This window comes from Cryptomeria japonica, chromosome 3 (genome assembly GCF_030272615.1).
Source record: "Cryptomeria japonica chromosome 3, Sugi_1.0, whole genome shotgun sequence".
Lineage (NCBI taxonomy): Eukaryota > Viridiplantae > Streptophyta > Pinopsida > Cupressales > Cupressaceae > Cryptomeria > Cryptomeria japonica.
Window position 1 is genome coordinate 957,356,872 of NC_081407.1, and position 27,386 is coordinate 957,384,257.

At 37.0% G+C, this 27,386-nt stretch overlaps 1 protein-coding gene across 3 annotated transcripts in view; it reads left to right on the forward strand.

Moving 5' to 3' along the window:
• LOC131035517 (protein PHOTOPERIOD-INDEPENDENT EARLY FLOWERING 1) overlaps nucleotides 1–27,386 on the forward strand; it is a 70,412-nt gene that overhangs the window by 13,679 nt on the left and 29,347 nt on the right. For all 3 annotated transcript variants that reach the window (XM_057967225.2, XM_057967226.2, XM_057967224.2), the window contains 10 exons: nucleotides 536–616; nucleotides 898–1,005; nucleotides 1,230–1,310; nucleotides 1,447–1,535; nucleotides 1,687–1,981; nucleotides 18,609–18,744; nucleotides 18,883–19,083; nucleotides 19,241–19,395; nucleotides 19,753–19,797; nucleotides 20,069–20,137. In XM_057967225.2, the coding sequence (XP_057823208.2) occupies nucleotides 536–616; nucleotides 898–1,005; nucleotides 1,230–1,310; nucleotides 1,447–1,535; nucleotides 1,687–1,981; nucleotides 18,609–18,744; nucleotides 18,883–19,083; nucleotides 19,241–19,395; nucleotides 19,753–19,797; nucleotides 20,069–20,137 (1,260 nt within the window). The remainder of the gene's footprint in view (nucleotides 1–535; nucleotides 617–897; nucleotides 1,006–1,229; nucleotides 1,311–1,446; nucleotides 1,536–1,686; nucleotides 1,982–18,608; nucleotides 18,745–18,882; nucleotides 19,084–19,240; nucleotides 19,396–19,752; nucleotides 19,798–20,068; nucleotides 20,138–27,386) is intronic.

Genomic DNA, 27,386 nt, shown 5'->3' on the forward strand with positions numbered 1-27,386 from the left:
ATTCCTAATTTATCCTCAGCAAAATCGAACAGGGACATGAATCTTGTGACTTGGTGTATGTAGTACGCACTTACACACACATGTATGATGTACATGCTTACACATAGTACACACACATCTTCAATGCCTTTCAATATATGTATCAGGGTGTTTAGAAAATTAGCTCTATTTTTAATTTGATATGATATGATGAGTCTGCAGACCTTAAAATCTAGAGGTATTTTATAAATTTTCACCTTTTCCCATTGCCAGCTTATTGTGCTTCTGATGTTGTTCTCTTCTTCACAGTTATATTATAGAATTACTACCATATCATATTCTTTTCCCAGTACTCTCAAGTCTCCATTGTTAGTCTTATAAATGCATAATGACTAACAATGTTAAGCACATTACTACCAAATCCCTCTTGTTTTACTAAATACCCACCATTGTTAGTTTTACGAAGACATGTTAAAAATAACATTATCTTACCTTATAGGTTCATATCCAATGTCTGTGTTAACTTACTGTTATTTGTTTTTTTATCACGTGGAAGATTCTTGAGGCGCCAAAGGAGCCGCCTCGACCAAAATCGCATTGGGATCATGTCTTAGAGGAGATGGCGTGGCTTGCAAAGGTTAGCAATTAAATACATTTATTTTTTAATTTATTTTTTGGTCATGTTTATGAGATATCATTGCTGAAGAAAGTGAACTTTCCTTCGTTGATTGCAAAATTTGGACACATCATCTGCCATTGTTTTTACCTATTGTTTATGCATTGTGTAGGATATTTTGCTTATGTATATGCATTGTAGGCTATTCGGTGGAGTTGGTTGCATTGTTGAAATGTTGTTTTCACCAAATATGTTGTCCTCTATTTTAGAGTAGGCTCTCTCATTGGATTTCCGTATTCCAGGACTTTGAAGCAGAAAGAAAATGGAAATTGAGTCAAGCAAAGAGAGTGGCTATAAGAGTTAGTAAGAGTGGGTTAGACCAAGCTTCTAGGGGAGAGAAGCGTCTAAAGGTACGTGGAGACTATCTCCCTTCTTTGTTCTACTATAGTTGATCATCATCATACTAAAGAATCAAAATGAAGTTAGTTTTTTTCTACAACAGCAATTCCTCATCATTTGGCTGAGGGGCAAAATGTGATATCATAACTTTTGAAAGGAATTTCTATGGGCTATAGGTTTTGTTCTTAAGATTTACCTTTCCAAATGCTAATTAGTTATGTTGCTTTGGTTGTAGGAGGAGGAGCAGCGTAGTCGGAGGTTGGCCAGTAACATTGCAAAAGATGTCCGGAAGTTTTGGATGAAGATTGAAAAACTGGTATTTACAATCTAATGACCTTTGTTTATTAGCTATTAAAAACCTTATCTATTTCAAGATGTATTCACAATTTGTTTTTTTTAATAAAAAAAATGTTTTTATGGGTTTTCAATTTACTCATTTAAAATTTTTCCAGGTTCTTTACAAGCATCAGCTAGAACTTGAAGAAAGAAAAAAACATGCACTCGACAAGCAACTAGATTTTCTTCTGGGTCAAACTGAAAGGTAGATGTTTGATTTACAACGAATTCTGCATGGGTTGTACCTCAGCCGTAAAATTTGCCACTATTTGTACATCAGCCTTGTGTTCGGCAAACTTGTCACTGAAGATATTCATAGAGTTTCTGACAGGTCGGATTGGATGCTGTTATATCAGGTACTCTACAATGCTTGCTGAGAATCTTGTAGACTTACCTCCGTCTCATGAAGAAGAACCTCAACTGCCATTGGAATCGAGATCTCTAAAACTTGGAAATGAAGCATCTGATCATCACAATGAAGATGGGGGTGATCATTTTTCTAATGAGAATCTGACTGCTTCGCATCTTTCATCTTCTCCATCTCAGATGCATTATTCAGATGAAGTTGAACACCTGAAAGGTCATACACAAAGCCCCTCCAACAATGAGGATCCAGAGGAGGAGTTCTTTCTCAGCAGTGCAGATTATGTGGTGAGCAGCTTTTGATGAAGCTTCTTATTATTAATATCTTGTGTTCTTTGTGGAAGGTTTTTACCATGTGTCTGCAGACTTAGTAGCCATGCTTTGTTAGCTAGCTAAGGAAAAATACATTTGAATTTGTTGAAATGTTCCATGGCTAAACAAATTTACCATTTTCTATCTGGAGCAAAAACATGTGTCCCTGTGGTTGAGAGGTGTTCTTCTACAGGCCAATCTGTTCCAATCTATTTTAAAATTGAGAAATAAAACTGGAACAAAACAAAATGAAAGCTGGACTTTGAACTATTGTACAAGTATTACAGAAAATAACACTTTTGTTACATAGTGTGGCCAACTGACAGCTAAATATGGTTCCATAATTCTATTCTCATCAATTTAATTGATGTTTATTTGAATATTAACAACTCTTTTGCATGAATGCTTATTTTATGCCATGTCACCCATGTCATTATGTTAACATAAGTAGTTCTGCTGAAAGGAATGATTCTATAGAATAGAAAAAGGGTTATCTGTGGGAAGAGGTTACTTTTAAGATATTGGAAATTTCTATAAGATGACATTAAATGTGTAGGGACATCCTTATCTCTTCTAAGATGAAGTAGATGCTATAATTATATTGCTCTGTTATCAAATTGGCAGAAACCAGGCTGTTTCTGGGTATGAAATATCTTAGAATCAGCTTAAAAAACAATGCGCCTGTGGATTTGGACAAGTTTTTCTTTTTATTGTCAGAGTTGTTTTAAATTTGCTGAGAATAATCTAGGCGATCCCATCTCTGACATGGTGATTCCAGTTCCTCTCTGTCATGATTTGAGAGACAGGTGTGGATTTTGACTGTTTTTTAAACTTATTGACCACTGGAAACCCTAAAAAATCGACATTTCATACATTTCGCAAGTTGTATGTGCCACAGGATCAAGGAAAGAGATGCAGATGCGAAAGTGATAGTGATGAACAGCAATGAATGCTATCTTCTGCTGCCTGCTCAAACGTCTGAATACAAAACAGACCTTTTGCTGCTCAACTGCCATAGCAAGCTCAAACCAGCCTCAACAAACAAGAATTTTTCATTTTATCTTGCTCTAAGAGCTCGATTTGACTATACTTGACCACAAACCAAAACCCAATAAAATTTTTGGGAATGGTGTTTAAGTTAAAACACATATTATAATAATAAATATTGGATATTAATAATTTATACATTATCATTTAACCAAATCTGTTAATCATCATCATGAGATTAAAACCTAGATTTACTGGATTCCTGCCAATTCTTTAACCTAAATTTAAACCTAGAAAAAATGTCTGTTTTTCTGCAGATATTATAACCCCCAACTATAAGTGAATTGATTTGTTAAAATTAAAAATGACTTGTAACTTTTGTTCTATTAATTTTTTTCAAATTTTAAATATTAAACTAGTTTTTCTCGGGGACATGTCCCCTGCTTTAGTAACCCCATCCCCTGTCAAAAAAGAAGGTGGTATATTTCTGAAACATCTCATTTAGAGTAGGGGACATCATAGGATGGCTAGCTGTCCTCGAGATGGCCAGGGGAGATGAAGGAGTCCACCAACTGTCATTCTTGAGACCTAGCAACATATGACTTGAGTTTAAAAAAAACATTTTTAAAGAAAAAAAAGGGATGGGTGAGTCCACAAGGATCCCTCACACCTTTTTAAACAACAACTAAACCTAATTCACCCTTTCAAAACAACCAAAAAGAAAAAACTCTAATTTTAATATTTGCAAATTTGTGTTGGGAAGAGAAGCAATAGAAGAACAACAATGAAAAGAGGATAGAACCGTAGTGGGAAGAAGACACCAGGGCATCAAATCCACTACATCAGAGGTAAGTTCTTCATCTTACATTTGTTTTGTCAGATTGTTTCACATTTTTGATTTTTTTTAATACTTAGGGAGGTTGTTTTGATTTTTTTTAAATTTATTTTTCTAAATTTTTAACACATAGGGAGGGTGTTTTGATTTTATTTTTTCTTTTATTTGAGCTTGCAGCTCCTTTTAAAATTCTTAATAAAAGCAAATCATGAGCAGCAGTGAGAGTAGTGATAGTGAGGAGGTTGAAGTTTAAATGCAAGAAAGGAGTAGAGATAGATCTCTAATTGCTGTATGGCAGCCACTAGGGGTTCTTCGGGGAGTGGGAGTGTAGTAGGGCTAGCAAGTACAAACCCATTTGAATGTCCTTTTGAACTTCTCAATATTAAATTAATATTGTAATATTTCTATAATGGTCATCTTAGTCATTTAGTTAGTATTTAGAAACTTACTTTTATGTCTTTCGTCTTTAGTTAGTTTTCGGAAGTTTCCTTTTTGTCTTTCGTGTGTCTATTCTTTACCTTTTCCATTTTGGAAAGATCTTATTTTAATCTCTATATAAGGAGCATTCATCTCACTTGTAATTAATATAGAACAACTATCATTTCATGGTATCAAAGCGGGGAAAGATTTTTTTGATGAATTTTTAATAAAATTTGTGGTTTCATTACCTAGAATTTACTTGCAAAAGTTTTTTGGCATGACTTTTTATGAAAAATCGTGATTTCTCAGATCCAGTGTTTTAAAACTGACTATTTTTATAAAATCATGGGTTTTCTGATTAAAAAGATATGGTAGTTTTTTCTATTTTTTTTTTTCCAAAAAACTCATGGTGGGTTTTTTGATTTTTTTCCTAAAAAATAATGAAGGTTGTTGCTGTTTTATGTGTTTTTACCGATTTTTCCACAAAAACGAAGGTGTGTGATTTCAGCATCGCATCCTCTTTAGTTAGTTTTAGGAAGTTTCCTTTCCGTCTTTTGTGTTTCTATTCTTGACCTTTTCCATTATGGAAAGATCTTTTAATCTCTATATAAGGAGCCTTCATCTGCTTTGTAATTAATATAGAACAACGAATTATCATTTCACTCCAAACCTATTCAAAAGGCCCATTTAACCCCATTTAACCCCAAGAAACCTTTTACAATTTGCATCACTAATTGATTAGTGGACCATGGCTATGCTATTTGTGCAAAAAGACTATAGGGGCAGCTATACTGGAGTTTATTGTCATCTTTGGTGGACAGGTGGTCAAGGGGTGAAAGATTGTGAAAAAATAAATCCAATTGAGAAGGCTGAGGCAACTAGATTGCATGTGGAGGATGCAAGAAAGGAAGGAATGCCATTGGAGAGTTAAAAAAACCTAGTGTGTCATTGCCTACAAAATTCGTGGATGTTGGAACTCAAGGGAGAGTGTTGTAGATATGTTTAACATACAATCACAAGATGTGGCTGACTCTTCTATTGCTAGTTTTTTAATGTTCATGCCATGCCATGTGACATGTTCACCATATTTTAAGCAAATGTTCAAAGATGTGATAGTTGTTGGTCTCTTATTTTTCCCACTTGGAGAACACAAGCTATGCACCATCCTCTTTGATAAAGAATATATCAAGGTGAGTGTATTGATGGAAGAGATGAAACAAAACTAGATAAGGGATGGATGCTCCATCGTCATGCATGGGTGGACCAACATCAAACATTGGTCACTCATCAATATTATATTCATAAGTTCAGTTGGCTCTTATTTTCTTAGAGATTCGATTGTTCAGGTAAGATGAAAGAATGCAAATTTCCAATTTCAAATTTAGTAAAATGCCATAGAAGAGATTAAAGCCTCTAATGTTGTACATGTAGTGATTGATTCATTTTGTGTGTGTAAGTTAGTTGGCTTGATGGTGAAGGGTGCTTACAAGCACATTTTTTGGACTCTATGTCATGTTTATGCATTGAACAATACCTTGAAGGACATTGGGAAAATTGATTGGGCAAAGGCAATGGTGTTAGAGGCTAGAGATGTGCAAATATTCATTTGCAATCATCACATTTCACTTGCTTTATTCAAGACTTTTTCAAGGATGGAATTCCTCAAGCTCGTGGATATTAGATATGCTATCTATTTCATTTTGTTAGAGAGGATTCTTGAGGTTTGGGAGGCTTTACAATTAATGGTAGTTAATTCTGAATAGGGTAGATGCTTTGAGTTGAGCAAACTTGATGGAAGAAGCGTGAAACAAAAAAATCATTGATAATGATTGGTGGTCCACAATGAGGTAAGAAAATAGCTGGATTAATTATTGAATTTTAAAAATGTTAATTTATTAATGTTTGTAACTCAAAATATTTCCATTCTTTTGAAAGATTTTAATTTTGTAGTTTGTTTGCACTTGTAGATATGTTTGCTCCTTCATCAAGCCTATTGTGCAAGTAATAAGATGCTGATACTGACTCTCCTAGCCTTGGAGAAGTTTATGAGACCTTTGCTAGCATGCTTGGGTAGATGAAACAAATAATTCATAGTAGGGACCCTACTTTGGGATTTTATGAGGAGCATCTCATAGGCCCATTGTGATTTGACTATGGAGCACTATGAACACCTTGCTTCATATGCTAGCCTATGCTCTAGATCCCAAATAGTTAAAGCCTAGAAGAGTGCCCCAATCTCATGATGAAGAGGTGAAAGAATGGCTCATGAAGCCTTTTGAAAGATGTATATTGAAGAGGAATATGTTCTACTTTGCATACAATGGCTTACATTTATCAATCTCCATGGTCGAACCTTTAGCAAACCAAGGCGAGGATGGATAGACCTGCAACAGCTCAAATCGACTCTGTTGGATGGTGGATGTTGAAAAATAAATTGAATGAATGATTCAATAATCAGATTCTCTATTCAACAATATACAAACGTATATATAGAGATTACAAGACGACGTTCATTCTATCTACTAACTACCCTACAAAAGACACTGTAGGTCTTTTGATCACAAATGAAAAGAACACTCTCCTACAGTGGAGACCCTCTTTGGATCTGAAAAGTGTTAATGACCAAGAATACCAAAATCCATCCAACCTGTGATTTTGGGTAACCAAATTGAAACCTGAACCATGATTTTGAGGAAAATTGGCAAACCCTCCAAAACTGAAGATACAAATCATCATTTTTGTGGAAAAAAATGGTAAAAACCCTTGAAACGATTTTTGTGGAAAAAAATCGAACAAAACCCTGAAACTTTGCATGGCAAGAACCAAAACACCACGTGGTAAGACACCAAACATCATGCGGTAAAACATCACTCCCTGATTTTTGAGGAAAAATCAAGCAAAACCCTCCCATGATTTTTTTGTGGAGAAAAATCAGAAAACCCACAAACAATTTTTCAGGAAATAATCGTGAAAACCTTGGGACCTGTAAGACGAGGTCTGGCCTAAATCAATCTGATCAAGGCAACGATATTCAGATATCGTGAACATGCACTGTTTCCAGATGTTGTGGCAGCTGTTGAACTTTTGTCTGTGTTCCAACATGATGTTGGTCAAAGATGCCATCACGAAAATGGAGGTTGAATGAGGTCAACCTAGTGAAAGCATGAGACAAAAGAATCTGATTCAAAAAATCAGAATAGAAGCAGCTGCACAAAAAATCTAAAACCCCGGAGGAGAATTCTGGCACGAATTCCAAAGCGCGAATTTCGAGGTTTGGAAGAAACCTAGAAATTAAAATTTTCTGCAAACTTAAAACCTGAAATTTTTCCTGAAAATAATCAGAAAAAAATAATAACTTGCAGAAAATAAAAAAATACCTCTGATTTTTTTTTTTGTAAAAAAATCAGAAAAATATTGACGATTTTTTTTCCAAAAAAAACGCAAAAAAAAATAGGGCAGAGACCCTAGGTCGGATGTACAGCATAAACAGCGCCCACAGAATTAGCAGAAATTGCTGACTGTTTTTAAATTCCAAGGCAAATTCGCTGGCACAAAATTCGAGGCATGGAAAATGAGGCAACCAGAAAAATCTGAGGTCAACCCAGAAAAGCTCTCGAAAAACCCACCAAGAATCTAAAATCAGAATATAGATCGGACAGCTCAAAAAATCGAGGCACGGAAAACGATGCACCTTGAAAAATCTGACAACGACCCAGTTGAGGTCTCAAAAAACCCACCAATAATCTGCAACCAAAAAGAAATTTCGACTTGAACTGAAGGGTTGAAACCCTAGTCGAAAATTGCAGAAACCCTAGGAAAATTTTCAATCTTCAAAAAAAACTTCAGGTTCTAGGCTCGAAAATCTTCAGAACTCTAAAAAAACATGAATTGCTGCCCAACGCAGATTTTCGCCCATAAACCAGAAACCCTCAAAAAGCCTTCTAAAAAGCAAAATCGTTTTTTTTAATAAAAAAACAATAAAAAAACTGGAAAATATTCCAGAAAGAAGGGCATGAATTTTTATTAAAAAATTCGCCAAACTTTAAAGAATCCCATTGACCCACTCTGATACCATGAAAAATAAATTGAATGAATGATTCAATAATCGGATTCTCTATTCAACAATATACAAACGTATATATAGAGATTACAAGACGACGTTCTAAATTAAGAACAAGTCATTTAAAGTGAACTACCAAAAAGCTAAACGCTAAATAAAGCTTAAAAGCTAATTAACTAAAAAGAAAAAGCTAAATGCTAAATAAAGCTTAAAAGCTAATTAACTAAAAAGCTAAATGACCATTAAACAAGGAACTAAATATAGGTGACTAAAATATAATTAAATATTCTAATAGATGTGGCATGGCAAGGATGCATTAGAGTTGAGGGTACTTGCCATTCGTCTACATGTAGCTTCATCTAGTAAGCTAAGAGTAACAACCTTACCTCTAGATGATCAAAGAAGTTGGTGGGGCCGTACATAGTGCCTTGCACCCACATGATTTATAGACCCTTTAGGGGATGCTGATATTGAAGATGCTATGTAGATTGATGAGAGGAGACACATGAGGGATTGGTTGGGGTTCCATGGCTTGGGGTATAGTCCCTTATATTGGTAGTTACTTAAAATTGAGCTCCTATTTTGATACAATCCTACCAAATGCATCTATTGATTACGGATTGTTGTATATTTTTGTATGTTTTTATTCTATTTTTGAAACTTGCGGTGTATGCACATTGACAGTGAAAAGCATTTGAATTTTGTTAATTTGTTTGTAAATTCTTATGTGAAATCTCAATTCAAGTCTAATGTTATGTATTAAGTGTCTATAAAGTCTATGATGAATGATTTATCAATGTTATGATATAAATATTTGAAATTTCTTTGTATCTTTTAAAATTTCTCTATTTTTTAAAAGTCGTCCCTTGTCATCATCGTCCTAGGAATTTGGGGGAGCATAGTATTATTTTTTTCTTTTATATATAAACAAATATCTAGTTTATTAGACACAAACTATTGATATATATAAATTGTTTGAGTTTCATTTGTTGGGATTTTAGAACATATTGTTCAATGTTTATTTTTCAAACTCGTTGCATAGACTTAGAGGGATTACAATGGTAGCTAGTTTTGGCTCTATTGACCAACCTTCAAAATTGACCCAAGTTCATCTTTGTGGAGGCATGCAGGAAGGGTACAATAGATTTCAAGTGATTGGGGCATTTCAAAATGCAAGGTGTGTGATTAGAGGTATACAAGTTCATACAATTGTGACAACCCATTATGTACCATTCTTGGCATGAGAATCAAATCTTGTCTAAGGAAGAATGGTGTACTTGTGCCATCTCATCATAAAGAAAAATATATTAGGGAGTAGATGTGGGAGTTGTCATTATAATAGGCCATCTTTTAATGAGAGGAAGGGGGTCATGGAGGTCCTCTAATTCTACACCTCATAGTGTTCTCTTTGATGTTGTAATAGAGAGCTTACCATTTTTTGGTAGAAATGTAGAAGAGCTTGCTAATATGAATATAATGGGGGGCCCATTAGAAAGGGCATTTCAAAATGATGTTGGGGAGATCTCTAACTAAATTGTTACAAGACACCTCTCTCTATGCAAATGACTTGTTCTTCAATATAGTTTGATACATATTCACAAGATATGCTAAAAAAAATAAATGATGCTTCAAAAGGATACATGGGCTTAGGTTTTGAGAAGGCGTGCACCAGCTTATTGTCAAAGCAAGTAAAATATATAGAGACTTCATTAGCTCCCATGAGGAATTTGTGGAAACTAACAAGGTATCCATTGTTTCCAATGGATGGAAGGATGCTTGAAAATGGCCGTTAATCAATATGATTGTAGTGCTCCCTAAAGGGGCAATGTTTTGGAAAGTTGTGGATCATGAGGAGCAAGTGAAAGATGCACAATTTATTGTTGACATTGTTATATGGTGCATTCAAGAAGTGGGTCCTCAAAGATGGAAACACAAACAATTGTAGAGTAGTTGGCATGTTTGTTGAGACATGGTTTTGACATATTTTGGATTCTTTTGTTGTTCGCTTATTCAACCTCATGCTAGAAAAGGATGGGTTTAAATTATTTTGAATTAAATAAGTTTATGTTGAGGTTTAAGAGATCTAAGTGTTCATCATAAACCACCATATGCAGTAGGTCATTTTTAGATCATTCTTGCAATTAGAGTTATTGAAGACAATTTTAAAAGTTTATGTTTTATTTTAGTATTTTATTTTATAAACTTTAAGCATACTCTCTTTGTTATTAATTTTTTAATTTTCAAATGGGTTGTTGAGACTTGATTTTCATCCAAGACAATTGTCTTGAGATGACTTGTGAATGTATGGTTGGCATTTTATAACATGGTCGTCAATTGAACTTGGTCCATATGGAGTCAATCCAACAACACTTAAGAGAGTATCAAACATACATAGATAATCCTAAATGAGACTTGGTGGGATTGTTGTGAATATCTTTTTAGTTTTATCGAGCCCATCATGAGTATGATGCACTTTGTTAACATGGATAAGCTATTTTTAAGATAGTATATGATGTCATCAAATAAATGAGATGGAGTCAATTGAACTTGGTCCATATGGAGTCAATCCAACAACACTTAGAGAGTGTCAAACATACATTGAGACTTGGTGGGATTATTTTGAATATCTTTTTAGTTTTATTGAGCCCATCATGAGTATGATGCACTTTGTTAACATGGATAAGCTATTTTTTTGATAGTATATGATGTCATCAACTAAATGAGATGGAGTCCATCATAAATGAAGAAGAGCAAGATATCAAAGAATTTTTCTTTTAGAGTGGTGAAGTTAATTTGTGTTAGTGGTGGAACAAAATGACCGCCCCTCTACATTTTCATGTCTTTGCATTGACTCCTAAATTTCATAGTGGTGGGATTGATGGAAATGTCAGCAAAGGGTACAAGCATATTCGACTCCGAACTTGCAAGACATATTTAGCTTCTTGCTTGCTTGTTATTAGCACTATCTACTTATAGCTCCTATCCGTATAGAGGAAGAAGGTAAACCAAAAAATTCTAGCCCTACGGTCAGTCCAAACATCTAGAAGCAAATCAAACGATTCCAATTAGGCCCAAATTACTTATTCTACTTGTTTTGGGCAAATTTCTAGTTTCTGCTTAGTCCTCTCAAGCCATCATTTGTCCCTTCCCACACCAGCCTCAAGGTAATTTCGAAGATTGGTATCCATCTACTGAGTGCCCAAGTTGACTTACTTTCGTTAATGTGCCAATGCCTCTCACATGGGATATAGGCTTTTGTATCCTCTTATTAGTCTTGTTTATCCCAATAAGTATTAGCTGCACCTTGGTAGGTCAGCTGATCTTTTTCTATCACTTCCCTAAGATTGTCTTATTTTTTTGGACAATACTCCACCCTTTACAGAGGCATTTGATGTACCCCTTGATTTGCTAAGAAATCAGCCACACTATTTGCGTCTCGGTCGACATGTTTAACTAGGAATTCCCAAATATTTTGGATCCACCTTCAATGCCCTTCAATGCCCAAGTCATCATAGGCTTTATTTCCACACATCTAGAGTTCGCATGCGACAACCTCACTTTCTATCTCATTGTTCGTTGCAACTCCAATTTTCCTTGATATTGCCTAGTTCATCTTTCCTTTGTCATCTTGAAGAATGCACCCAATCTATGTTGGGCCCGAGTTGCCTTTTGAGGTCCCGTTAAAATTAATTTTTAATCTCTTTGAAGGAAGCGCCAACCATTTTGCATTCTCTCTACCCCCTTTTGTTATATTGGTTGGAGTGATTTCTTTGGGGATCCATAATCTTGACCAATACTTGAGGATGTTGTTGTCAATCGATGTGAAGTCAACTTTGGCAAAAAATCGTTTCTTGGCATTTAAGAGCTCACATATGCCAAATTCAATTTTTTGGAGAACAATAACCATCTTCCTTTTTGCAAAAGACTCTCCTATTTCGTTCCTTCCATAGTTTTAGACAACCATAGACAGATCAATCGATCTGAAGTCAACTTTGGCAAAAAATCGTTTCTTGGCATTTAAGAGCTCACATATGCCAAATTCAATTTTCTGGAGAGCAATAACCATCTTCCTTTTTGCAAAACACTCTCCTATTTCGTTCCTTCCATAGTTTTAGACAACCATGGACACGATGTCTAGGTGTCGGCTCAAATTTACTTTCTTTTTATTTTTGGCAATCCATTGATAAATTCCACAATGTCCCAATGCTGTGGGCCCCTCCAGCCTAGTTTGGAAAGCACCACATCCTAGCATTGAGACACAAAAGTACAATCGATGAGATGGTTTGTTGACTCTCCCACTATTTTGCAAAGAGGGTAGTGACTTGGGCCCTAAATCCCTAGAACCCTTAGTAGATCTCTAGTTAAAATGTGCTCATGTAAAGTTGTCCATAGAAAAGATCCTACTTTCAGTAACACTGAACAATGCTAGCATGCCCAAGTTGGCCAATTGGGATCTTTGTGCATCGCTTGTTGTATTTGGTTAACTAATTTTGTTGAGTACACCTTGGATTTCAACTTGTTTCAATTAATGGTATCATCTTTGTTACGTAAGTTTATTCTCCTATTACTCAACTCATTTCGAAAAGTAACCTTGAATTCTTGAGAAACAAGAAATCCATCAATCTCAATCCATCCATCAATATATAAATTTTGAGAACCTCTGCTCCCTTGACCAAACCATCCACATTCCTCATTGGAATGTAACCTTCCCAGGAATCTTCCTAAATTCCCTCTAACTTGCCATTGTTGATCTTCCAAGATAAATCCTCGGTGATGATGGGGCGATATTCCCACATGAATTTCCGAACTGTTGAGCTCCCAGTTGAATCTGCAATAGTGTCTATTCTACTCGGCTCAGCGCTGTCCAAGTATTTGCTTTGTAGAATTTTGTAATGCAACCTGAGGTTTCATTGTAAAGTTTCCATATCAATTTTGCCCCTAAAGCCAAGTTTTGAAATTTGAGTTGTTTAAGATCAACTTCCCTTGCTTCTTTCTGTTGACTTGTTGTTCCCATCTTATCAAATGGATTTTCTTGACTTCCTTATCCTCTTACCATAAATTCTTCATGAGACTTTCTAATGCTCCGATCCCTTTATTGGTTTGCTTGAAGTAGGACATCACAAAGATAGGAATAGCAGACAAGACATATTTAAAATTTTAATCATTGTGATCCTACCAGCCAAAGTAAGCCTTTTGTTCTTACAAGAATAGGCCTTCAACCTACATTCGGAAATAGTTTCCTCCCACAACTGAGTTTTGTTTGCTCCTCCAAACATTGCGGCCCTCAAGTATTTGGAAGATAGATTTGCGATTTGGAAGCTTAAGTAGTTTGCAATCCTTCTTTGAATTGCCATTTTGGTGTTAAAAAATAATATCTTCTGTTTCTCCAAGTTGAGAATTTGTCTAGATACTCGAATATATTTATCCAACACTTAATTTCTTCCTCATTCATTGTGGCATCTCCAAGCAACGTTGTATCTTTCACAAATTGTATGTGAGTCAATCAATCAACTCCTTCAGCCACTCGGATCCCATTCCATCTATTCATTTGCTTCCACCTGTTGAATGGCTTCTCGATGACTTCAGACATAATCACAAACAAGGCAGGGGACAAAGGGTCCCCTTGACATAGTTCATTTGTGAATTCAAAGAATCCACAAATAGAACCATTAACAGAGATGGAAAATCGGGCTGTGGATGTGCACTCGAACATCCAATGGATCCAAACATCATCAAAACCAAATCTTTGCAAGGTTAACAAAAGAAATTACCATTTGACTCTGTTGTAAGCCTTGCTAACATCCAACTTTATCATATACTCCTTGTTCTGTCCTTGTTAACTTTATGAATAACTTCATTAGCCAGAATAATACCGTCCATTAAGTCCCTTCCAAGGAGTAAAGCCATTTTGTTCCCCTAAGATTATAGATGGAAGAACTACCTTTAATTTGTTCACAAGAACTTTTGCCATGATCTTGTAAATCGTATTGCATAATTAGATAGGCCTAAAATTAATGAACGATTGCAAACTTCTTTCTTGGGAATGAGTGTGATAATGGTATTGGTGATGTCTTTTACAAACTGTTTCTTCTTTCTAAACTCCACTACCTTCCTTACCTCTTTTTCCAAGAATGCCAACATTTCTGATAGAATAGAGCTGTAAAGCCATTAGGTCCTAGAGCCCTATCTGGATTGAGTTGGAATATGACCTTTTAATCCTTTTCGATAGATATCAGAGCAGTCAACATTTTGTTATTAGAGTTTGACATGCATTTATGGATGCAAAACAACGGGCTAAGTTCCCTCACACGCCAATTATATCATCTCTTTGATTAAAATCCTCTTTGCCTTAGTCGAAGAGTGGAAATTTTTTGTGTTCAGATCTCTAATTGATAACCAAGTTTCTCTGGCCTTATGCCTTCGATAAGCTTCCTCTTGAGCTAGAAGTTCGGTGTGTTCCTTATTCAATTGCTTTTCCTGCACAAAGTCCTTTAGGAACATGTCATGCTTAATAATCTTCTCATTTAGGGAAGCAAGTTCTCCTCGTACCCGCTCCTTTTCATTGAAGATATTTATAGAGCTTACTTTGTTCCATTCCATCAACCTCTCCATAATGTACTGCAGCTTCTTAATGAAAAGATAACTTACTGTTCCTCGTGTCCTTGGAAATTCAAACCACCATTGCTCTAGTTTTCCGTCTAGACATGGATCTCGAAACCTCATGCTCTCAATTTTGAAATAACCTTTACTTGGGGCCACAGAGGGATGGATATCCAATGAAACTGGGAAGTGGACTGAAACAGAAATGGGCAAATTTTTTGACTCGAATGATGCCCCTTCTTGTTGCCAATTGTGTGCATACATGAAGCGGTCCAATCTCTTAGAGATGGAAGTAAATCCAGCCCTCCTATTAGTCCAAGTGTACTGACCATTTTTGGGGGGACAATCGCGTAGGGCAATGATCCTAGTGAAATCCATGAAGTTCTGAATAACTCTATTGATCTTCTTTAAACTCCTATTCTTTTCACTTAGATACGATATGGCATTGAACTCCCCACCAATGATTACCTTGTTTGCGCCTATTGATTTTATTTCCTCTGTTAGGGACAGCCACAACTTTTTTTCCTCTTTTTTTACAGGTCCATAAACATGAAACAAGTAGAACTTGCAATCAGAGTCCACAGAGGCAACTTCTCCAACCATCCAAGAATCTTCCTTCCTTAGCATTGAAACATTCACCTTCTTGGCATTCCACATAAAACCCAGACCTCCAACCGATCCATTCGCATCTTGAAAACACCTATTCTATTTTTAGTTTAGAAACTTGCTTTTGACTCATCAATTTTTTGTTTCCTGGAGTAACATTACACCACCTTCCAAACATTGGGCTGACATTTCCCGTCTCTAACTTAATTGCCTGCCTTGTACAGGCACAACTCTGATGCTGTTGCCTTGCTTAGGTCGCCACCTTCATTGTGGTGGAATTGGTCTGCCAACTGCGTTATAAGTTATAACTCCTACTTCCACATCTTAAGCAGGAGAACTTACGCTTGTCCACTTTGATTTCCTGATCGCATACTTCATCAGCAAAAGATAGGCGGATAACTTTTGGGACCGGATTGATGGATATTAACTTGATCCTCGCAAGGAGGTCTCAGTCTTCTTTTCCCATATCCAATCCCAGATCAAGCCCTAATTTTGATCTGATCTTTCGTAAACAATCTCCAAACCGATACTCAAACTGTATATTGTACAGACGGATCCAAAAAGCTTTGTTCAAGGGAAATTTTGTTCTTGGGTTAAAGTTGGATGTCCATTTCTGCACATAAACCAGATGATCCCCACACCACCAAGGGAGGTGATGCTGAAATAGCAATCTGATCTTCCTCTTTATCAAAATCTACTATTATTGAGCATTTTGGCAGGAAATTTATTACCACCCTCTTTTTCCATTTTTTCGCAACCAATAATCTTATCTTCTGCTTTACTAGGGTTTTTTCCAATTACTTTCCCAATAATGTCTGTTTGTTTAAGCAATTCCGCTACCTTATCTACTTCTTGTGACACATCGCATGACCTTGATTCCAGATTTGTCCAAGTTTCCACTTTGTTGGTAAAGACCAATTTGCCAGACTGAGTTTGTTGTTTTTTGTTTCTTGTTTTGGAAACTGTCCAATCATCTTTGATCTGGGATACGACTCTTTCTCTGAAACCAAGGGGAATTCTATTGACTCCTGTAGCCACTGCTAGGATCTCTTCCTGTCTCCCATCTTTTGGAGAGCGCCATTTTCCTAGCTTGCTGTAATTCATAATTGTTGTAATTCATCCAAATTTCTTAATTTTTATTGCACTCTTTATATTTGATTTTTAATTTAAAAAAATGCTATTTTCAAATTTGAAGCTTTATTTACAAATTTATAACCTTAACTCTCTTACTTTGCCTCAATAAGTTGCTTGGTTCTCTTCATCTGAGTAAAATTGGAGTACATATTCTATCTACTCTGTGAAACATAATTGATTGGCATCAAGTAAACTAAAGGGATTAGTTTATGTGCATTACAATTTGTTTCTTTTTACTCACAAACATTATGAATACAAGGAAGGGGCAACAAAGTTGTGGGATGTAGATCCATGGCAACCTGACTTGAATGTTTCTGCTGCTATACAATCTTCATCTTTTCAGTAGTCGGATAGCTAGCATACTTTTACTGTGTGGTGGTTGGGTTTGCACGTTGTTCTTCTAATCTACCCACATCATCTAATACGAATGATGATGATGATGATGATGATGATGTTGGTCTTGATGATGATATATGTGATGTTTACGAATCCATCTATCATGACATTCGAGTTTGACAAATTGATATCAATTTAGCATATGTATTTGAAATTTGTAATATTTATGGCACTTTCGTTTATCATATATGATATGTTGTATTCTGGACATAATTCCTGTTTTTATGTTGCAAATATGATGTACATTTTTATTATTTTTATATGATTTTGTACAGACATACCCATGATGTACCCAGCCCCGAAAATTTGCCATACCAATGTAATGTACTTACGTAGCTGTATGTGATTTTTTTGTTTTTGCTCAGTAAAAAGCCTAAGCCATATTTTATTAATAAATAGTATTACAATCTCCGCTCAGTGCGGGCACCGGTAGGAAAGTGCGGAGAGGAGAAAACCTCCGGCCTTGCCCCGGACTATAGGTCCAGTCAGTGACTAATAACATTTAATGATTTACATATAATCTTTTACAAATTCTTCATTCTGGCTGATCAAAAAGCCCTTCATAGGTAACATCTATAATTTCCATGAGGTAAATATGCTTCTGCCAAACTTCATAGTTCACTGTTGCAATATTTGCCATCTTCTGATTATCCTGCAAAACAGATTCTCAAAACAATCCTTCTGCAAAACCACTTTATTAAGTGTTAGTGCCAAAGAGAAGAAGAAGAGCTAATATTATCTCTGCATACTTACCCCTGTTATTATTATAGCCTAGGTTTCTTTCATATTAAGTCAGCATCAGAAATTGTTGTCTATACTATGAAAGATTACCTAGTCGACAATAATATTAGGGGTATAAACACTGGTCAGCAAAGGACTGATAATAACACAACCTATCTAGCCTGTAATTCATGCTTTTATCATGATATTCGAGACTTATATACGTTTAAATATAAATGCTGAAGTAAACCAATATGCCAGAGTTAGTAGAGTACTCCCTGTTACTAGAGTAACGTATTTATATTGCAAGGTGTCCTTGCTTGTCATTACCAATGTGTGTGGAGCAGGATTCAGCTTTGTATGTTTCTGCTATAATGTATAAGTTGTTTTCATAAGTTCTAGGTCCAATTTCTTTGTTTTTGCCAATTTTATTGATTTTATGCTGGTTGTTTGATATTTTGTCAATTTTATTTATGATTCATATATTTGATTACATATAAACTACCAACCAAGACAAACATCAATCATCACATATGTTTTGGGTTTTATCACTTTTTCAAGAGCATATGAAACCTAATACTGTTGCAGACAGCCATTGGGTTTTTTCTGTAGGCTTTATGAAGCTTTGCAGTATTAGCAATAATAAGAAGAGACATGTTGCAATGCATTAGATTGTTTTTTTTCGATTTTTCTCTTTTCCTTTGCTCCTATAGAAGAATTTAGCAAAATTACTTTACAGCATATTTGGCTACAATTTTTTTTCATTTTTGAGGCTGTATTTGTTCTTTCCAATCATATTCTGTTTGGATCCTCCAAGTGAGACTCTAATATTTTTACAATGGCAGGAAGATGATGAAGAAACATTGGAAGCTGATGAAGCACTGATAACTGAAGATGAACGAAGAGCGGAACTTGCAGCTCTTCGAGATGAAAGTGATTTACCATTAGAGGAGCTTCTTAAACGCTACAGGCATAATGAAGGTGAAATCCTTTTGTATAATTATGATATGTGGCTTAACATACGGGAATTTCCTGATCCTTGTTTGACCATTTCTCTTTTTGAGGCAATTGTCTGATTTATGGAGATTCCTGCTGCTAATTGAACTAAATCTTGTCCAGGTAGTGAGAGTGCAGAGAATCATTCTGAAAATGATACTGAAGAACATGAACCGGATTTTGAGGATAATACATCAAAGTCTGAAGCAGTAACAAAACACATTGGCTTTGTGGAGGAAAGTAATGAAGAAGGTGTACGTAAGACAAATTTTCAATCTACGAGAGAGGAGACTACTAATGAGCACCATGAAAACAACGAATTAGGTAACAGCTTGTTGTTAGAAAAAGGAGTTTGGGTTTTACCATTGATGTTGATGGCAAATGTTGAGCATTTTTATAGATCAGTGTGGTGGAGTGAAGATTTAATGCCTTACTGTTAATGTGCTTTGAGAACTCATGGAAGCCACTCAATATTTTTTAGGTGATGAAAGTAGTCTTTCTGGAGCTCTATTACCTGCTTCTGATGGTGTGCAAGATATTACCCCTACTGACCAGAATTTGAAGGTCAGAAGTTTGACTAGTAGACAGAGGACAGCTATAGAGGATACAATCACACTTGACTCGGGAAATGAAACGGTAAGAGCTTGATGCTCTAAAATATCAACTTTTTTTTGTTAAGTGCGATTTTAGCATTTAGTGTGTAAGGTGTCTAAGCTCCATCTTGAAGCCCACTGCCCTGTTCAAAATCCATTACTGAATACCATTTGTTACTTTGATAGTGAATCCAATTCTGTCCATTTGCCAAGTCTTAGAGTCAAAATACAAGGTCTTGAGGGAATGCTTGCATTTAGATGAGGTGTGGTTTAGTAAGTTTAGTCATCTTGTCTCTTGCAGGCTTTTTGATTGAGATGAAGCCTAGGCCAGCGTGGTCTCCCTTCAATACAAAATCGCCTGTTACTGGCAGATTGACTAAGATAAGCATGTCTGCTGCAGGATGATGGGGAGTATATCAATGGCGCTCTTGCAGGAGAAGAAGAGGTATTGTCCACTCCTAAGCCTTGCAGTTTAAATTGTCTTTGCGGATGGTGCAACTCTTAACTGGTATACCCCATCCTTGCAAGTCTTCTTGTCCATCTCCGATTTATTATTTAAAATTTCAATGTTTTATATTTGACAGGTATATTGAAGATCTTTAAAAACCATGTGCATCTTGTTAGTGTAGCATTTTCCTAATATGACAAGTATTTATTGAATATATTCTGTAAGGTGAATGTTGGAAAGAAAAAGATTGATCTTGCTATGCTTGCAGGATGATGAAGGTACTTTGCTTGAAGAGGAGGAGTTGGCTAGAAAAGAAGGTAACAACACAACCACAGAGGTGAGATGGATACTTTAGCTTTCATTGGATATCTTGTTTCATTTTCAGAGTGATAACAAAAGTTGTCCAAGAATTTGAACTGTCAAATAGGAACAGTGCTTTCTATCATTTTGGCATCCATGCCAATCTATATAACCAACAATTCAGCAAACCAAGCACCTATTCAGTCCACACACAATAAATTAAAGTTCTTAGAAATGCTCTAGTTACTTATGTGGGAAGATAATGTCTTTTGTTATCGGCATTTATGTCAGAAGATGCAATATTTATGTGATGTACTGTTTGCAGGTTGGTTTTAGCTTTACTGAATTAGAAGACATGTATTATGAAATTATGATTTAACTTCGTACTGTTAGAATATGAATAACCATAACATTTTGTAATGAATTACACCTTTAAGGCAACTGAAACTATGACCTAAAGATATAAAAGAAGAATATGTTGAAGCAGGAAAATGTTGTTGTAATCAAGATACTACTATACCCTAAGTGTAATATTGCACCTACTTATTAAATTGACTTAGGATAAGACAATATTTAATCTTTCACCTGGGTAGCTAATAATAACATGCGTGATCCTTGATTTGAGGTCATCTGTTGCCACCATCTTTCATCAATTTTTGATTGATGGAATTTAGATGCCACGTGCTACCTTTTTCTTAGTTGCCTGAGTTTATTCATCTCCTGATTGGGAGTTAAGTTATAACCTTTTGGACACGTGCCATCTTGACTTACTCATCTGAAAGGCCCGTATATTTGTATTTTACTCATTGTACTATTGCTTAATTCATTCATGCTCAATTATAATGGAATAACATTATGCTTATTTATGGTTTTGTGGTGTAATGTCCCCACTTTGAAATATAATTTAATAATAATAAATACAAAAGATTAAAAATAAAAAATTAAATTAAAATATAATTAAATATTAATACACTTATTTAGTACCAATTAATCGTCCATTTATTTCTATCAGCAATATAATATGAATTGAATCAATTAAGCCATATAATTAAGCAATATAATATTAATTAAATTAATAATTAAATAATAATATTGAATATTTAATACGTATTGTTAAATATCAGTGTTCCACGGGGATGCGTCCCCCCCCTTTTTGGGCGCGTCCCCCCGTCAAAGACGTCTCGGGGACGGGGACGCGACGTCCCTTGCCGTCCCGCCACCGCCACCCAAACGCCGTGGAGACGTCTCTGCCTGCACGTCTCCGCATCTCCCAGGGAGACGCCCAGGCGTCTCTCGAGGGACGGGGAGACGCCCAGGCGTCTCTCGAGGGACGGGGAGACGCCCAGGTGTCTCTCGAGGGATGGGGAGACGCCCGGGCGTCTCCCGTGTTCCCAAGTCTAAACAAATCGAAAAAGCCATTTTTTAAAAAACATGTGCCTTTTGGGGGGGTTAAGGGGTAACCCTAATTGGACGTGGGCCCCACCCAACCCCCCAAAACAACACAAAAGCATGTTTCTTTTAGATTTAACTCTCATTTTGGAAAACTGATTTTTTTTCCAGCAAGCTGAAGAGGAGGAAAAACTTGAAGAAGACTCATTGAAGGGGTGAGAAAAGCTGATTGCAAGCGTGATAGGAGTTAGAAGAAGCAAGAAGAAGAGGAAGAAGAAGATTCTTCTACATTTTGGAGAGATTTTTCAAGCACAAGGTAGGGTTTTTCAACTTTTTCTTGTTTTTTTTTGTTTTATTTTCTGATTTTGATTGTTCTATGTCATTTTTGGATTTTTTTTCCCTATTCATCTCAAGACTCAAAATGAGATTTGATGTTGAATCTTGAGGGCAAAATGATTCAACATTCAACATCAAATCTCATTTTGAGATGAATAGGAAAAAAATTTAAAAATATATTGGTAAACTAGGCTGATTTTTATTTTATTTTATTTTTGTGAAATGCAGTGTCAATTTCACAATGAGCTCCCAAGGCATGAGTGAAGATGACATGGAAATCCATTCTCATAGTGAGAATGATTCAGAATATGAACTTGAAAATGAGGGGGGTGACCATGGGGCTGATCCTGGAGCCCAATCTAGTTCTATGGCAAGTGCACCAGCTAGTACAGGTTGCCCTTCAGAGTTGTTGGCACCATATGATAGGGGTCATTTTGATCCTAAGTCTCCTCTAAAACAATTTGCTTCACGAATATCAATACAAGGCACATCACATTCAAGTGGGGGAACAAGGAAGTGGAAGTGCAATATTTGTGACACAGAATGGTTCGGTAGCATTAGTAGGGTGAATGCACAATTTTTGTTTTGGAGAGGAAAAGGCGTGAAACATTGTAAGTTTTTTGAGGAAGCCAAAAATATACAGTACATAATTGAGTTTAACAGGCTTTGGGGGGTTCCAGATGACACAAATATTTCAATGCCTACTACTTTGTCTGCTAGGGCAGCACTTCAGGGCAACCAGAATGTGCCACATACTTCTCATGCTTCGCAGACGGGAGGAATGATGTTTGGATCTCCATCCATTTCCACTTCTACTGCCTCCAGGGATGGGAAACGTAGGTTGCAGACACCACAGAGCAACCCCATTGCTGATATGTTTAATGTGCGGCTGAGAGATGAGATAGATGAATCCATTGGCAAGTTCTTCTTTGCCAATGGCATTCCATTTCATGTTACACGGTCTCCTTGTTATAGGGAGATGATGGCTATGGTGGCCAAGGGAGGACCATCTTATGTGCCACCAGGGGAGACGAAAATGAGGACCTCGATCTTGGATAAATGCTATTCCAAGATCAATATTTTGATGGAGAAGATGAAGGCATGTTGGGTGGCATCGGGGTGCAACAGAGTTATGGATGGGTGGACAAACATTAGCCATCGTCCACTCATCAACGTCATGGTCACATGTGCAGAGGGCCCATACTTCCCTAGAGCAGTTGATTGTACAGGGCATAGTAAAGATGCTGATTTCCAATTTCAGGTCCTCAGGGAGGCTATTGAGGAGGTTGGGCCACAAAATGTGGTCCAAGTAGTGACAGATGCAGCCCATGTGTGTAGAGCAACAGGGAGACTCATTGAGGCAGCCTATAGACACATTTGGTGGACCCCATGTTGTGTGCATGCAATGAACAATGCACTCAAGGACATGGGGAAGATAGATTGGATTAGAGGAGTGGTCACCGATGCGAGAGATGTGCAGATGTTTATCTGCAACCACCACACTGCACATGCACTCTTCAGGACCTTCACGAAGGAGTTCTTGAAACCAGTTGAGACTAGATATGCATCCTATTTCATTCTCTTGGAGAGAATGATTGAGTTGCAAGAGCCATTGCAACTCATGGTTATGACTAATGAGTGGAATAGGTGGGTTGAGGCCAAGACAGAGTAGGGGAGAAGGGTGAAGGAGATAGTGAAGAGTGATGTGCTTTGGACTGATGCGAAATACATTGTCTCTATCATTTCTCCAGTATTCCAGGTGATCAGATATGGGGATGGGGATGCACCTAACCTTGGAGAGGTGTATGAGTGCATTGAATCTATGTTTGACCAAATGAGGGCTGCTGTGCGAGTGAAGGACCCCTCTTTAGCATTCTACAATGAGCAAATCCAGCCTATCATTCAACGTAGATGGGACAAGTTGAACACTCCTTTGCATATGGCTGCCTTTGCCTTGAATCCTAAGTGGTACAAGGCTAGATCGGGTAGACTGACACCGATTCAGGATGATGAGGTGAAGGCGGGTTTCTTTAGGTGCATAGAGAAGATGTTTGATTCCAGAGATGCTGGCACAATGCGCACTGAGTGGGGAAGATTTGCCACTCTTAGAGGTTATTCAAATGCGGCAAATATGGATATAGACAACATGGCACAGGAGGACCCACTTTTATGGTGGAATTGTTATGGCCCGAAATTTTTGACCACCACTCTAGCCATCTGTCTGCTATCCCAGGTTTCCAGTTCTTCAGCTGCTGAGAGGAACTGGTCTACATATAGCTTCATCCACTCTTTTAAGAGGAACAAACTTACCTCTAAGAGAGTAGAGAAGCTTGTGGCTGTACACAGTGCTTTGCGTCGTATGGACCGCAAGACACTTGTGTACAAGTAGAGTCCAGCGACACGATGGGATGTAGAGCCAAAGGAGCCTTCACAGATTGATGAGGATGATCCTACCACTTCAGATGCAGGGCTAGTTGGTGTGAGCTTGAGGGACCTTGATCTTCAGGAGTCCAACAGTTCCAATGAGGAGGAGTTCACAAATGATTAGAGGCCTCCATTAGCTACATTTTGAGTTTTGTCATTTTGTATTTGACTCGTCTCTTTTGTAATGCTATTGCTACACGTATTTGTATTTGGCTACTCATTGTAATGATGAATCATGTAATCATCTTTATTATTAATTTATTATAGACTTTGCAATGGCATTAGATATTCGTATTTTTGTTTTCCTTTTTCGATATTCATATGATAGAAATGAGAAATCTCCAATTTGACAATTTCATTTGTCAAATTGTATTTACTTTTAGCAATTAGTATTACTAATCTATGTAATCTTGGTATTTCCTATAGTTTCATTTGAAATCTAATTCTTACACTGTTATACATCTTTTCAAAACTAGTTTTTCAAGTACTATATGTATATGTATAAGTATATGAGCACCACCACCTCGCCACCCCCCCCGCCTTCCCCAAATTTAGACCCTTGGTCCCCCCATCGCGGAGACGCGTCCCCGTGTCCCCAACGCCCGTAGAACACTGTTAAATATATATAATAAAGAAGCAAAGAAACGAGACTCGGACTCGGCTCGGCCGACTCGGACTCGGACTTCGGACTCGGCATCAGACTGGCTCCAAACTCGGCTGGACTCGGGAAAGTGAAAAACTCAAGAAATTTAGAGATTTTTAAAGATTTAAAACTTGTTTCAGGCACCCTTTATTGAATACACCTTAAAGACACAATAACATCATCAAACTCGGCTCATTTGATTACATTCACAAGTATACATCAATCACATAAGCATAAACGCAAATTGTAGCTGAAGGAAATAACAAACATAGATATATAAATATTGTCAAATGTATACAATATTACAAAACTCATGGAATAAAAAATCCATGTCATCATATGATCATCATCAAATGTTTCATACAAATACCAAAGGTAAATACAACTACAAGCCTATGGCTCAGAGGAGCCTGCACCCTTCGGCCCCGGCCCCCTGCAAAGGCGTCTAAGGTAGGTCCTGGATGATTTGACAACTATAGCCGCTCCCCGTGACACCATGCCATGCTCACCAACATCAGGAACATCCGTGTCACTATCTGCCTCTAAATCTCCTGTCTGTGCTCGTGCTCTCCGCTCCTCCTCTGCCATGGCTACAGTCTCAGCCTCTATATCTACCTGGTCGATCCAATCAGTGTTAGACTCGGAGCTTAAATTTTCCCTACTTCTATCGACGCAGTTTCCCCCCATATTTTTCAACGGGGGTTTGGGGGCAGCGCCCCCAAGGTGGGGTCAAGGGGCATCGCCCCTTGCGGGGTCAAGGGGCAGCGCAAGGTGTCGGGTGTTATTTTTCTATCGGCTGACATGTTGTAACCCTAATTTTTCTCATTCTCAGGCGAAGGTTGTAGTGAACAAAGACGATACCATTCATTTAAAAAAAACTTTTTAAAATGTATTTTTTTTGTCATTTTACTAACCTAGCCACTAGCCGAGTTTGGGGCTTGGGACTCGGCGAGTTTGGCGAGTTGCTCGCCAGACTCGGACGAGTCCGAGTCCGAGCCCCAGAGACTCGGGGAGCATGACTCGGACTTGGACTCGCCGAGTTTAGGCGAGTCCGGGGGAGTCCCGTTTCTCTGTAAAGAAGAATTTGTTAATAACTAATAGATAAAATAATATTATTAGCACCCAATTAACTGATTATGAATGCCATGATTTCTTATTTCTTATTGGGTAAAGAGATACCGTTTTAATATTGGGAGGACGTGACTCAAGACTAAGTCACGTCTCCTCCAATGAGCGTGCCTTTTCCTTTAGAATAAAGGAAAGCATGAGTGGGTCAAAGAGAGGATATGGAAGGAGAACATAAAATAAAAAGAGGGAAGTATTGCCAGCAAGGTAACAAATTCAGAGCATATTGGAATTTTCTTCTACACCACGGACAGGTAAGGAGTTACATTCTTGGCCCAGCCAAGAACACAGTAACTTCCTTCAGTCAAGTTATTAATTATTGCTTTAGGAAATAGTATTAAAATATTAAATAGGAAATATTCATGTATCTATTTATTAAATATAACAGTCCTGATATATATATTACTGTTTGTATATGACTGGGACAATACAATTGATATATATTACTATTTGTTTATGACTGGGACAGCATGACTGTTATTATGTACTGTATAATTTCATTTAGTATTATTGCTGTGTATCACATAAGTAGTTTAGAGTTACTGTTTTAATTCTGTCTTGGTAAGAGCATTGGAGAGGGTATCCAGTGGTAACGAGGGGCTGTCATAGGACTCATGAAGTCAAGGAGCCAGTTACCATCTCCATGCCAGTCTTACCAAGTTAGAAAGAATCTAAGTGTCTTAAGGTATAACTTCTGGAAGGATAGCAAACAGGGCCGCCAAGGCTAGCAAGGGGGTTAGAAGCAGCCAGCCCTTGGTCTTGGTAGACAACGGACCCTTGCTATTCTTTCAGGCCTCTTATACTTGCCCACTGTCTGTATGTTAGAATTGAATATCTTATGCTGATCAGAAACAAATATGGTTGTAGGTTTTGTGTGCATCTTTGTGATTGCAGGGTTCTCACCAATCAGGCCATCTACTTTCAAGCATAAGGCTTTTTCGCTGGTAGGGGACATTACATGTGGTTAATTCAGACATTAGGTTCTAAGTTAATTTTGTCCATCTCAAAATCAACAAGAAAGTTTTCAAGTAATGAATTTTTGTCTATCATTATTGTGATGTAAACAATAATATATTAGTGTTGGGGAGTGGGATGATGTTAGAATGTTAATGCATTTATATGTTAGTGATAGTGAGGTTGTCTAGGTAAAAGTATTTACCACTTAAAGATGCAAGAGAAGGATTTAATGTTGCTAGTAAGAGTGCTTCATTGATAAAACATTCTTTTTAATCATACCTCCTTCCTTTTATGCTATGTATCTATCTGAGCCACAGTTTGAAAATTTGGATTTGGCGAAAACTTGGCAGTCCAAAATAATGACTTCGGCACCAAAACAAAAACTACATAATCACACAAAAAACACTTAAAT